This window comes from Bombina bombina, chromosome 4 (assembly GCF_027579735.1).
Source record: "Bombina bombina isolate aBomBom1 chromosome 4, aBomBom1.pri, whole genome shotgun sequence".
Taxonomy (NCBI): Eukaryota; Metazoa; Chordata; class Amphibia; order Anura; family Bombinatoridae; genus Bombina; species Bombina bombina.
Window position 1 is genome coordinate 565,161,502 of NC_069502.1, and position 14,592 is coordinate 565,176,093.

Here is a 14,592-nt window from a genome sequence, read left to right on the forward strand (position 1 = left end):
CTGTAAAGTTATGTAGTGAGATAATTCTCCGTTTACCAGCAGTTGAGACCGCGGGCTGGTATAAATCCTTTTAATTAACTGGACTATGTTACCATCAAAACCGAATTCCTTAGTAACATAGTAACATAGTAGATAAGGTTGAAAAAAGACTGAAGTCCATCGAGTTCAACCTATACAAATCTAAAATACTTACAAAAAGCTCCAGTTAAGCTTAAATAACCCCATTAAAATGTGACCCATTTAATACTAGCAATCATATCCATGAATTTTGTTTATATACAGAAAATTATCCAGACTATTTTTAAATGTATCTATGGTATTGGCATTCACTACCTCCTTTGGTAGTGAGTTCCACAATTTTATTGCTCTTACAGTGAAAAAACGTTTCCGTTGCAGGAGATTAAATCTCCTTTCCTCCAACCTTAAATTATGACCTCTTGTCAGAACCAATTTTCTTGGAATAAAAAGAGCTTCTGCCATCTCTGTATATGGGCCTTGAATATATTTATATAAAGTAATCATGTCACCTCTCAAGCGCCTTTTTTCTAAAGAGAACAGACCCAGTTTGGCTAGCCTCTCTTCATAGGTTAATTTCTCCAATCCCCTTATTAGCTTTGTGGCCCTTCTCTGAACTTTTTCTAGTTCTGCAATATCTTTTTTAGCAATCGGTCCCCAGAACTGCACTCCAAACTCAAGGTGAGGTCTTACCAGGGCTTTATATAATGACAGAATTATGCTTTCCTCCCTTGAATCAATGCCTCTTTTAATACATGCTAGTATCTTATTAGCCTTTGAAGCCGCTGCTCTGCATTGTGCACTCATCTTTAGCTTGTTATCTATTACTACTCCCAAATCCCTTTCCTCCTGTGTTTGGCTAAGTCTTGTCCCATTTAAAAAATACATAGCCTGCTTATTTTTACTTCCAAAATGTAGAACCTTACATTTTTCCGTATTAAATCTCATTTTCCATTTACTTGCCCATAGTTCTAATTTTAGCAAATCCCTTTGCAAAGAGAGTTCATCCTGCTCTGACCTAATGACCTTACTTAACTTAGTATCATCTGCAAAAATAGAGATGTCGCTATTTAATCCTTGCTCCAAGTCATTTATAAAAATATTAAAAAGAACAGGGCCCAGTACTGATCCCTGGGGGACGCCACTGATTACCTTTGTCCAATCTGAGTATGATCCATTAACTGCTACTCGTTGCTCCCTATCTTTTATCCAGTTATTTATCCATGAGCTAACATTTTCAGCTATTCCCAGTCCCTTAATTTTGTGCATTAATCTCTCATGTGGCACTGTATCAAATGCCTTTGCAAAATCTAAGTATATCACATCAACTGATTCCCCTTTATCTATCTATATTTTTACTTACTTCCTCGTAGAATCTAATTAGATTAGTTTGACATGATCTATTTTTCCTAAAGCCATGCTGATTAGAACTCATAATCTTGTTTACACGAATATGCTCATCAATATAATCCCTTATAATCCCTTCAAATATCTTCCCCACTATTGATGTCAGACTAACTGGTCTATAGCTTCCTGGATCATTCCTGCTTCCCTTTTTGAAGAGTGGCACCACATCAGCTTTACGCCAATCCTGGGGTACCATGCCTGAGGATAATGAGTCTTGAAAAATTAAGAGTAAAGGTTTGTCTATAACAGTGCTAAATTCACTTAACACCCTTGGGTGTATTCCATCTGGGCCTGGAGTTTTATTTACCTTAATATTTTTTAGTTTTTTCCTGATATCCTCTAAACAAAACCCAGTTAGTGGTATGGACTGGCATGTTCTATTCTGTTCCAAAGTATCATTCAATGGTTCCTCTCTTGTGTATACTGAAGAAAAAAACTGGTTTAGTACCTCAGCCTTTTCCCCGTCATTTATCATGCTACCCTCCACACATTTTAATGTACCTATATTATCCTTCTTAGATTTTTTGCTATTTATGTACTTAAAGAACCTTTTAGGGTTAGACTTAGAATCCTTGGCAATTAATTTTTCATTTTCAATTATGGCTAATTTGATTGCTTTTTTGCATGCTTTGTTACATTCCTTATAAATATTGTATGCTGAGTCTGTACTATTTTCTTTTAATAATTTAAATGCCCTACGTTTTTTCCTAATTTCTTTTAACACATTTTTATTTAGCCATAACGGCTTTTTTTTTTAATTTTTTTTTTTATAACCATATGGTATGTATTGATATGTATATTTATTTAACAAATTTTTAAATATTATCCATTTATCCTCTGTATTTTTATTAGAAAATACATTGTCCCAATTTATATTATTTAATGATTTCCTTAAATCGTTGAATTTTGCTTTCTTGAAATTAAAAGTCTTAGTTAAGCCTTTAAAACACTGCATATGAAAAGAGATTTCAAATGTGACCATGTTATGATCACTGTTACCCAAATGTTCTTTAACTTCTATGTTTGATATTATATCTGTATTGTTTGATAGCACTAAATCCAATATAGCTTTACTCCTAGTTGGCTCCTCTATTAATTGTGACAAGAAGTTATCCCTGAGAACATTTAAAAATCTATCCCCCTTAGCTGAATTACTAGTTTCATTGGCCCAGTTTATATCAGGGTAGTTAAAATCTCCCATAATTACAGCACTGTTATTAGCAGCCTTACCTATTTGGATAAGTAGTTGAGTTTCCTCCGGGTCACTAATGTTGGGAGGCTTGTAGCATGTTCCTAGTAATATTTTTTTAGGATTTTTCCCCCCACTCTTTATTTCAACCCACAGGGTCTCTACATTGTCACTTGTATCATAAATATCTTCCCTTATTGTAGGTTTAAGGTCAGGTTTAATATACATGCAGATTCCTCCACCCCTTTTATTATTCCTGTCCCTCCTAAATAATGTATACCCCTCTAAGTTAACTGCCCAGTCATGTGAATCATCCCACCAAGTTTCAGTTATACTGATAACATCATAGTCCTCTTCTGCAACTAAGAGCGTCAGCTCCCCCATTTTACCTGTCATGCTTCTTGCATTTGTTGTCATACATTTAATTTTCATGTGCTTTCTGCTGCTACTTGGTGTACTTTCCTCTATACTTTCTAATGTGACATTTCTTAAGTCATCCCTTCCTTGAGATATTAATGGAGTGACATATTCAGACACTGATCTCTCTGTTCTATTTTGTTCAAATTGACCCTCCCCCCCTTTGCCTAGTTTAAAAGGTTCTCTAAACGTGCTACCATCCTTTCCCCCAACACACCTGCACCCATGTCATTCAGGTGCAATCCATCCTTACTGTACAATTTGTACCCTAGTGAAAAATCAGCCCAGTGTTCTAAAAAGTCAAACCCCTCATTTTTACACCATGTTTTTAGCCATGAATTAACAGACCTTAGCTCCTTCTGCCTTACTGAGTTAACACACGGCACTGGTAATATCTCAGAAAATATTACTTTGGATGTCCTTGCTTTAAGCTTGCTACCTAACTCCCTGAAGTCATTTTTTAGGACTCTCCATCTCCCACTGATTTCTTCATTAGTACCAATATGCACCATGACTGCAGGATCAGACCCGCATCCCTCTAACAATCTATCAATACGCTCCACAATATGCCTAACACGAGCCCCTGGAAGACAGCAAACTGTTCTATGTAAAGGGTCTGGATGACAAATTACCCTATCAACCTTCCTTATAATAGTCTCCTACCACCAACATCTGCCTCTGGCCCTGACTTGTATGCCCCTCTTCCATGACTGAAGGACTGCCCACCATAGTATGCTCCTCTTCCACAGCTAAAGGACTGTTCACTATACTAGGCAACACGGCCCTCTCTGACACTGCCACCCCTGAACTGATATCCCCAACATCTTCACTTAATCTTGCAAATCTATTGGGGTGTACCAGCTCAGAACTGGCCTGTCTCTTCCGCTTACTTCGCCCTCTAACTGTGACCCAGCTACATCCTGGAGTCTCCTCATCTGAATCCTCCCCATTCCCACTGCTGGAACCATTAACAACCAGCTCAGTTCTATCCATTTCCCTTTCAAGTGTCTGAATTTCATGTAGTGTTGCAATTCGTTCCTCCAGATCCCCAATACGAGTTTCTAAAGAGACAATATGCTCGCACTTGCCACAAACATATAATCCCAGAAGTGGCTGCTCCAGTGATGCAAACATGTGGCAAGCTGTACACTGAATGAGATTCTCACACATTCTTAATAAAAGGTTTAACTTAAAAGTATAAAATAAATATATTTCCCCTTGGTTACCCCAAAACCTTGTTTGCCTAACTACCTTGGTTAGCTAACTATTATACTTAAACAGACAATGTTACTTTAACAGAGAATCAATACAGCAAGCCTAAAAGAGCAAGCTCACAGAGTAAATGTGCTAAATTTATAGGCTTCCAAGGCCCAAACAGGTGAAAATAATCCCACCCCTAATTACCCACACAGACAGAAAAACAAAAAACAAAAAAAAAAAAAAAAAATGGAATGCTAGAAAAAAAGTTATTTAGTTATTTCCTTTTTTTAAAATAAAAATGCAACCCTTGCAAAGCAAATAATTTAGAAAATAGCTTGGTTAGCTATTATACTTAAACAGACAATGTTACTTTAACAGAGAATCAATACAGCAAGCCTAAAAGAGCAAGCTCACAGAGTAAATGTGCTAAATTTATAGGCTTCCAAGGCCCAAACAGGTGAAAATAATCCCACCCCTAATTACCCACACAGACAGAAAAACAAAAAAAAAAAAAAAATGGAATGCTAGAAAAAAAGTTATTTAGTTATTTCCTTTTTTTAAAATAAAAATGCAACCCTTGCAAAGCAAATAATTTAGAAAATAGCTTGGTTAGCTATTATACTTAAACAGACAATGTTACTTTAACAGAGAATCAATACAGCAAGCCTAAAAGAGCAAGCTCACAGAGTAAATGTGCTAAATTTATAGGCTTCCAAGGCCCAAACAGGTGAAAATAATCCCACCCCTAATTACCCACACAGACAGAAAAACAAAAAAAAAAAAAAATGGAATGCTAGAAAAAAAGTTATTTAGTTATTTCCTTTTTTTAAAATAAAAATGCAACCCTTGCAAAGCAAATAATTTAGAAAATAGCTTGGTTAGCTATTATACTTAAACAGACAATGTTACTTTAACAGAGAATCAATACAGCAAGCCTAAAAGAGCAAGCTCACAGAGTAAATGTGCTAAATTTATAGGCTTCTAAGGCCCAAAAGAGCCAAAAATAGATGATCCCAATGATGGAATCGAATGCTTTTTCTGCATCGATCGTAAGCATAGCTAGATCTGCATGTGTTTTATTATTTTTGCCAAATGCTTTGCGGAGATCCCCTGATACCCCTGACAGTATGCTCTTGTCCGAATATCTTCTCTTGCCCACTTTTCTCTCAGAAAGGTCTCCCGCTCTATTTTAGCTGTTTTGTAGCTATTCCAGGAATGTCTATTTGGAGTTACCACATATCTACTATATGAATTTTTAAGATGATTGGCTAGTTGGGTCTCTCTATCTTTGAACTTCCGCTTTCTTTTTATCATATAACTTTTGATTTCACCCCGTAAGACAGCTTTACCAGCTTCCCAGAGTATTTCTGGGCTGCTCAACTCTAATCTGTTCTGCCTATGGTATTCTCTTCATCTTTCCATTAAGAAGCTCAGGAAATTCTCGTCCTGTAACATATATCTGGGGAAGCTAAATGTGTTCCTGTTACTGCCCTTATCCGGCCCACCCTCTATCTTCAAGCTTATTATCGCATGATCTGATATTACTATCTCGGATATTTGTGTCTCCATTTCCAGAACCAATAATTTCTCATCTATCAGGAACATATCTATCCGCGAAAAGTTTTTAAATGATTTTGATTCGCACGAAAATTCGCGTTCATCTGGATGCTGTAGGCGCCATATATCCCTTTTTAATGTCTTCGCAAATTCCCGTAGAAGCTTTGCCTCTCTATTGTGTTTCCTAATGGCTCGTAAAAATCTCTACAATTACTTTATTTGTTATTTTGAAAATTGTGTGGGGCAGTATTAGAAAAAGTAGCAATAACCTAATATAAAAATTAAAGTTTTTACAACAGATACATGTTGAAAATAGCAAAGCATTTTTCTAAGTCCTACTGGACTTCTGGTGTGTGTGTGTTTGTGTATGTGTGTGTATATATATATATATATATATATATATATATATCTCCATGTATTTCTGTTTAAATGTAGAGATTGCAAAATGCTAAAAAATTCTGATACTTTGGGCAAGTTTTTCTCTCGAATTCCCTGTCCTTGAAGGGATGTGAAACCCCAAATGTTTCTTCTTAGACGGGAAGAGTCAACAGCTGCATTTATTACTTTTGGGAATTCAGAACCTGGCCACCAGGAGGAGGCAAAGACACCCAGCCAAAGGCTTAAATACCTCCCCTACTTCCCTTATCCCCCAGTCATTCTTTGCCTTTTGTCTCAGGAGGTTGGCAGAGAAGTGTCAGAAGATTGAAGATGGTATCTCATGGAGGGTAGTACTTTTCGAAATGGGACTGGAGTTTTAAGTAATCCTGTCAGGCTCTCAGTGAGAGCATGGGTGAAAGTTAAAATCCGGAGATACAGGGAGAGTAACAGCTCCTGGGCAATCGGCTGCCTGCCTTTATTCACTCCAGTCCATGTCAGAAGCGAGGCTACTATCTGTCACACTTGAAAGGCCGTGTTCCTGTTCCACGGCGTAGATTCCGGTAAGATCATTTTATTTCGATATGTTAATGCAATGTTTCCGAAAGAAGTCAGTGTCCCAGTGGGACTCCTTTATGTTATGGAATCAAGGGTTAATATCTCCTGAGCAGGGTTATTGAACAGGGGGGATTTTAATCATGTTTGCTATGTGATTTTGTCTGCTATTGTGTAGTTATACTTGGGCTCATGGTTATTCAGGCATAATGGCCTTATTTCATCAGTTTTCTCGGTCCTAGGGACTGGCGTGTTTTTTTTTGGCATACGCCATGCACCTCGTGACCAGGTATGGTCACATTGTATTCCATTTCCGCACCTTGACCAAGTGGCGACAGAGAGAGTCTGTTCGTTAGTTGTCTAGTTCACAGGAGGTGGTGAGTGCCCCAGCCATTAGAGGTGTAAGGTGCCGTTAGTGTTTATAATAGTGTCCATAATTGCAATCTCCAAGTTATGGAGGATTCAGAGTTATACGTCTTGCGAACAGTATGAAATGGCCAGGGTTATCCATGCCCATCAGTTATGTTCCGATTGCCGTTCTAGAGTACTTTCTTCCCCTGAATCAGGGAATTTAGAGTCAGTTGAGCCATCCGCCCCTGTGGATTCCATGTCCCATGAGGCGTGTGCCCCAGAACCTTCTTTTGCTACGCAAGCTGATGTGTACCTATGGCCGTTACTCCTTCTCTGGAAGGCGTCTTGTTTCCTCCAGAGGTTACAGCACGGCCAATATGTATGGCGCAGGCGTATTTATATATTCCTAGAGAGGTATTTTTAAGATACTTACTGTTTTCTGTTAACCGGGGTTCGTCGGGTGTGGGATTGCCTGAGTCAGTCAGACCTAATGGGGAAGCGTTGGCCTCTGAATCTTCAGGGGCCCCAACCTCGGGGCTGGGGTCGCCTACTGATCTGGCGGGGGAACATTTTGCCTTCCGTTATAGACTGGCACGTCTTCGTGTTTTATTAAGCATGTTTTGGCGGTGCTGGAGGATTAGACGTGTGGGGATAAAGCAATCTCTTTAACGTCTCCCTGTTTCTTTTCTTTTGAGTATCTGTTCCAGTTCTGAGTTTGGGCCTCTAATCGGCTGGTCCGTTTGGTGTGCCATTTTCCTTTGCGCTTTCACCCTCGGGTGCTGCCTTTATTTTATTTAATCCGGTTAGGATATATTTGATTTGTTTTAGGAAGCTCATGTCTGCTATAATTTTCTATTTTGGGAACATTTCTTCTCTGTAACTGATACTTGCGATTTTGTGGTCGCGTGCGCGCTTCCTTGAAAGCTGCGCACTTTCTATATCAGAACTTAGTTATGATTATAGTTTATGTTTTCGATCTCTTTGGGGTTTCGTTTTTTCTTGGACCTTGGACAGTTCAGGTGTTCCTTGTACCAGGCAGGTACTGGTCAGGCGCTAGCTGCTGTTCCTTAGGGTTCATGTCATCCACGTGGTGCTGGTTATTCTATTGGGATTAAGTCGTTCACTTTGTTTGAAGTGTTCGTTTTATGTTTATTTATCCATTGCTTGAGGTGGTGTTTTCGTTTCTTATACGTCAACCTGCTCCTTGTCCTCAATGAACTGTCGGAGGGATTGTATAGGTCCTCTGCCGTTCCTTTTGTGGGAATCCGTCTATGACTCCTCGTGGGTTTTGGATGTTTTTGGCCTCGGAACCGAAGTTCTCTCTATTCCCAAGGGGTTTGGCGTTCTGGATGACCGCTGGACAGTTGGGGTACCAGTTTTGATGACTATTTTCATTTCAATCTTGGTATTCCGGGTGTCTGTTTTTATTGTGGCCTAGTCGCAAATACCCCTCGAGGCTGCTGAGACTGTTTTTTTTTTTTTTTTCCCTACTTGAGTGGACTGGTCATCTGAGTCCGGAAATGTCTGTTTCCCCTTTTTTTTCAGTATATCGCACGTTCTCATGAGATAGAGCGCAGGGGTTGGGTTACTCCCCTTTTTTTTCCCCAGCAACTGCCTCTGGCTCACTTCTCAGAGGGAGTTTTGGGGGTTGTCTGTTATTCCTGGTACAGGGATTTCCGGGAGGCTGATCCTCTGAGGATCTTTGGCTCTCCAACTAAGTGGCTGGTTATGCTTGGCGGTGTAGCCTAGTGGGTTGCCCACATGGCTAAGGTTGCGTGTTGAATCCAGCTATTGTGGTATGTTCTCCATTATATGGAGCCCCATCCCTGGTAAACTCCGGGGTCCCTGGACTTGGAGTGTTGCACTCAAGCCTCTGGGAGCTCTTGGTTTCTGGGGTTGCAAGTGGTGGGTTCAGCTCCACCTCCACCACGGGTGCGGGTTGCCATCTCTGAGGCCTGTCTAGATGTCTATGATCTTGGTCTGAGTTTCTTGCGAGTGTCCAAGGACATTGGGGTGTGGCATGCACTACCTAGAGTGCTCTTTTCCATATGAGGCAACTTGGTGGTTCCTCAGGACATACGGCCTGTCCCGGATTTCGGGGGGGTTCTGGCTTAGGGCCATGTCTCTTGTCTGAGATTTTTGGGTCCGGGTCGCTGCACTCGGTCCTGGGCGGTTCAGTTTCAAACTTTAGGGTTTAGAACGTCTGCTTGTCCCTTTTTGGGGGGTTGGTTTTTATCTCTCATGGGAGATTTGTTATCTACCTGAAGGTTAGTTTGCTTTGTCTTTGGGGTTTCTTACCCTATTCTGACGGTCCTTTTGGTATTCCGTTCTCCCCTTCGGGGGTAGGTGGAGGTGCTTTTCCTTCGGGTAAGTTTGTGTGATCTGGGAGCCTGCGGGACTTGGCTCTTCAGAGGCATTGTGCTCAGTGGAATCTAAGGATTTTGAGTGGTCTCCAGCACGGCATGCCGGTTGTTAAACTGATGGGCAGTTACTTTTGTTCATTTTTTTTTTTATGGGTAATTTCAGGCTGTGGTGCCCTTCGAAAGGGCCGCCTTCTGTACCCGCCCTTTGTTTGCATTCAGTGTCCTCTATAGCTTGGGTATTGTTTTCCCAAAAGAAATAAATGCTGCTGTGGACTCTTCCCGTTTTTAAGAAGAAAGACTTAATTATGCTTACCTGATCATTTTCTTTTCTTCTGACGGGAAGTGTCCACAGCTCCCCGCGTTTATCGATGAGGCGGCTGTAATTTAGTTTCTTCTTCTGGCACCTTTTTTCACCCTGATATTTTTTCTACTGTTCCTTGTTCCCTTGGCAGAATGACTGGGGGATGAGGGAAGTGGGGGAGGTATTTAAGTCTTTGGCTAAGGTGTCTTTGCCTCCTCCTGGTGGCCAGGTTCTGAATTCCCAAAAGTAATTAATGCAGCTGTGAGAAGAAAAGAAAATTATCAGGTAAGCATAAGTTTTTCTTTCATGATTCATATAGAGCAGTGCTTTCCAAACTGTGTGTCGGGACACACTAGTGTGTCGGCAGAAGTGTGTTGGTGTGTCCCTGCTTCAGCACAATTTTTTTTTAAATGTATTTATTTTTTTGGTTTCTGAATTTCCGCCTGCCTGCTATGCATATCATATGGTTGACACGTGATTGATACCATGTGGGTCACAGATCATCTTAACCTATTGGCGCAGCTCAGTGGGAACTGAAACTATTCCCATTGGCGGCTTTGATGGCACATTGGCTCCTGACTGCACGTGTAGTCTCCTTAATTGGCACGTGACTGCATGTGTAGTCATTGAGTGGGACAGCAGTGTGTTTGCAGAGCGAGCAGTAGTCAATCGGACTCACCGAGCTCTGAGGGCGGCAGCCTAAATGCTGAGCTGAAGTCAGAAGTCAGTGGGTTTTTTTGCAACTAGCTCCCAGTAGTGCATTGCTGCTCCTGCTCTTGATTTATGGATAGGAAGTGGAAACTTAAAAATGCTTGATGATGAAATGCGAGTGTCTTTATCTAATATTCCACCAAATATTAAGAAATTGTGTTCATCCCATCAACCTCATACATCCCATTAAAATAGTAAGTAGCTATTGGTGTTATTAAACTTTTTTTTAATTCTTGCACATACATAGTGTTACATGTAAATTTCATTATTATATAATTTATGTATGTGTCCGTATCGCTTAAAACAAGCTAGTTTAACCTCCTGTTTGCTTGTACAACTGAATTACTGTGTCGCAAAATTATGTAGGTCTAAAAAGTGTGTCGCCAACATAAAAAGTTTGGAAAGCTCTGATATAGAGAATACAATTTTAAACAACTTTCTACTTCTTCTATTATCTCCTTGTTATCCTTTGTTGAAGAAGCAGCAATGCATTACTGGGAGCTAGTTAACAAATTTGGTGAGCCAGTAAGATAAGGCATATATGTGCAGCCACCAATCAGCAGTTCCTGAGCCTACCTAGGTATCTTATTCAACAAATTATATCAAGAGAACAAAGCAAATTGGAAAGTTGTTTACCATCACATACTCTATCTGAATCATGAAAGAAAAAATTGTATTTCATCTCCCTTTTAAACCTTTGAGTGCTAAGATCCCCAAGACTTATACAGTTGGAAAGGTAAGGCGATTACCTTTCCAACGGTGGGTCTTGAGGGTCTGTAGCTGCTATGCAGCATGCCCTCTTTCCCTATACTTTGCATTGTCCATTTTAAATAAAGTTGAGCGGTGACGTCATTATGAGTGACGTCACCGCACAAAACGTGAAGCCCCGGCGATGCCTGTCACTATACAGGCCCGATTGCCGGGTTAGGAGCAGGTGGAAGCCTCCAGATCTCCCTCAAGGTGGGAGAGTGCTAGAGGCGGCTCAGAGTCATCGTTAGCACCTGAGTGAGACAATTTGGGACGGCTCAGAGCCATCGTTGGCATTCAAGAGGTAAAGGGCCAGTCAACCCAATAAAAATGTTCAAACATATTTAGATATTGTTTGCAGCGATTAGTACTGCAAACAGTATCCCAATGTTGATAGAATTATGTTGTGAAAGTTAAATTACTTACAAGTTCACCTTCGGCTGTTTTGAGATGTCATCCTGAGCTTGTACACATCGTCCATTAAATGAAACTAATCAATCCTGCGTGTCCCCGCATTGAATGCAAACACTATGATACAGAGCGGTTATTTTTAGTTCCTTACTGAAAAAGCCCCCTTCAGCATAAACGGCTCATTGCGCATGCGTAAATCACGGGAATGTGCAGGATCTATTCATTTCATTTAGTGGACAATGTGTACAATCTCAGGATGATGTCAGGGGTGAAGGGCTCAGGCAGCCATCTCAAAATGGCCGAAAGTGAACTTGTAAGTAATTTAACTTTCACAACCTAATTCTATCAACATTGGGATACTATTTGCAGTACTAATCGTTGTTTTTAATGTAGCACCAGACAAGAGGGATATCAACTTTGAACTGAGGACTTTTGGGGGTCTTAAATATAGAGAACACATTATTTTTAAAAAGTGAGAGTCTCATTGTGTTTGTGTACATACTGTACAATTATGGGGGGGGGGGGTTACTAGCCCTGTATCATGGTCCCAGTTCCACCAGATACTGTTCATGTGAAAAACATTTTGAATGAATATATTTCAAATAGTTTTGTTTTTTTCTCCCTGTGTATAGACAAAAAAAAAGGTGGGAAAATGCGAAAAAAGGATTAGATCTGAAAAAAGCAGCATTCCTCACACCTCTACTGCTCATCGCTCTGAACAACTAAGCCTTCCAAAACAAAAAAGTAAAGGTAATACGCAGCATGCAAAGACTAACTCTCCAAAAAAAATTGAAAGGCTTCAAGCAGAATCAAATCTGGTCAGCAATGGTGTTCGAAGACCAGATAAGAAGCCTCTGACCAGTTCTGAAAACTACGGAAATCTAAAACAAGAAAACTCTACAAAAGATGTAAAAGAAAAGAAAATTAATTACGCAGGAGCAAGATTTAGTGATCCTCCTTCGCCCAGTGTCCTCCCAAAGCCACCCAGTCATTGGTTTGGAAATAAAGGTCAGCATTTTGATCAGTGTAAAGAACAAATGGCGTTTCAGTTAAAAACACTCTTGAAAGTTCACTTGTAATCATCATATCTTGTGCCCTTTGTCTTGTCTTTTTATGTACTATTTGTTAACAAACATATCACTGAACCCCGCCATCTTGTAAGAAGACCTGAACTCTTCTCTTGCAAGAAGATTGGACTTGCATTTTACATGTTGTGTACAAAGATCTAGTATTCTATTTTCTATGGTCTTGTAAATAATGTATACAGTGTAATTTGTGTATATCCTTGTTTTTACTATCCAAGTAAATTTTTAGTTTTGTTATAAAGGTATGTATTTTGATCCAAGCAAAAAAAGTAGATGTTTTTATATGCATAGTAATTAAGATTTTGTAAAGTCAAAAGAAATGAAAGCTTTTCTTTTGCACATTCTTTACCTTTCAGTAACATATAATATTATTGTGCATGCAGTTCAGTTCTTTGAAACATCTCAGGAACAGAGACAACAAGAAAGCTTTTTTTTTTTTTTTTTCAGTTTCATTTTAACAAAATGATTAACTCTTCAAACAACTTTGTATGCATTCATCAGGTTTATTGGCAATGATGCAAGACAAATTTTAGCTTTGTACTTCAAAGTAATTTGAATATATAGAATTTTGCAAAAAGTTTATATTATCCCTGAAATATAAAGCACTGGAACAGTTGAGTGTGTAAAAAATCCTCACTGAAATCAAATGTCCCATTCTACGAATTGATTAATTCTAAAATAAAAATAATAATTTGGCCACCCCCACTTTGTGTCTGTGTTGTTCTTGTGTGTAGTGTGTTTTTTTTTTTTGTTTTTTTTTTACTATGAACATGGTGAGCAATTTTGGTATGAAATAGTCCCATTTTGTAATTTAAAGGTCAATAATAAACTCTCCTCATTTGTATACCATTACATTTATATAAGTTATTTTAAATTGAATCACATTTACGTTTCTTTCTAATAACACGATGAGTCCACGGATCATCTAATTACTAATGAGAATATCACTCCTGCCTAGCAGGAGGCGGTAAAGAGCACGATGAGTCCACGGATCATCTAATTACTAATGAGAATATCACTCCTGCCTAGCAGGAAGCTGTTAAATATTACCTCCCACCCCAGTCATTCTCTTTGCTTATGTGTACAGCAAGGAAGTGGTAACGTTAGGTGTTAGAAAATTTTCTTCAAGCAAGATTTTATTTGTCCAAAATACTTAAATTTTGGGACAGGCCCACCAAATGTGCCTTCACTCCTACACTGTCTCCGACAGCAGCTAGACGAACCGGGGAAGAGGTATTTGAGTCTCTGTGGGGTGAGATACCACCTTGTTAGTAATTTTCTGTTAGTTTCTATGAGTTTGGCTGAGTGTGCTGACTTTTTTATAGCTTTAAAAATTGAGTGCAATTCTGTATTTGGGATTAAAAACGGCAAGTCTCTATTCCACGCTTTTGTGAAAGTTGGTAGATCTGTTTCAGCTGGTGTAATCATTAATTTATAGGTTCGTCAAATTGTGTGGAGATTAGGTGAGGATGAGCTACACAAAATCTCGAACTGCATGCGTTGTCTGGTTAGAAAAAGTTTGTTGTCTGTAAGTAGTGGATGAGTTGGTGATATCGGAACCACTTATTAAAAAATCCTTCGCCCAGTAGTGCAATAGATTGTCTAGGTAGTAAGCTACCCCCCCTCTGTCAAGATATAAGTGGGCATCAAAATGTGGATGTCCCTAGTACCTGTGGGAGTGGAAGTTAGTCCTGGTGGGAAGCTTTCATTCTGTAATGTGGGCGTTAGTGGGGAAGGGATTGTAGACAGGCTAGGGTGCGTTTTAACGGTTTCCAGCCAAGTGTTATAGGTCTCGCTAATGATTTGGGTTATTAGAGTGCTTGATCTTGGATCGGTCCAACAGGAGGATCCCAACTGAGTGCAGTCTGAAAGTTCATGTTTGAGTTTGACCCATTGTTTATTGTTGTG

At 39.5% G+C, this 14,592-nt stretch overlaps 1 protein-coding gene across 1 annotated transcript in view; it reads left to right on the forward strand.

The window, feature by feature from the left end:
• The window catches only part of PNRC1 (proline rich nuclear receptor coactivator 1), a 34,016-nt gene extending 20,627 nt beyond the window's left edge, over window positions 1-13,389 (forward strand). The window contains exon 2 of the mRNA XM_053710535.1: window positions 12,232-13,389. Within this exon, the coding sequence (XP_053566510.1) occupies window positions 12,232-12,678 (447 nt within the window). The 3' untranslated portion in view covers window positions 12,679-13,389. The remainder of the gene's footprint in view (window positions 1-12,231) is intronic.
• Window positions 13,390-14,592: the final 1,203 nt, after the last annotated feature.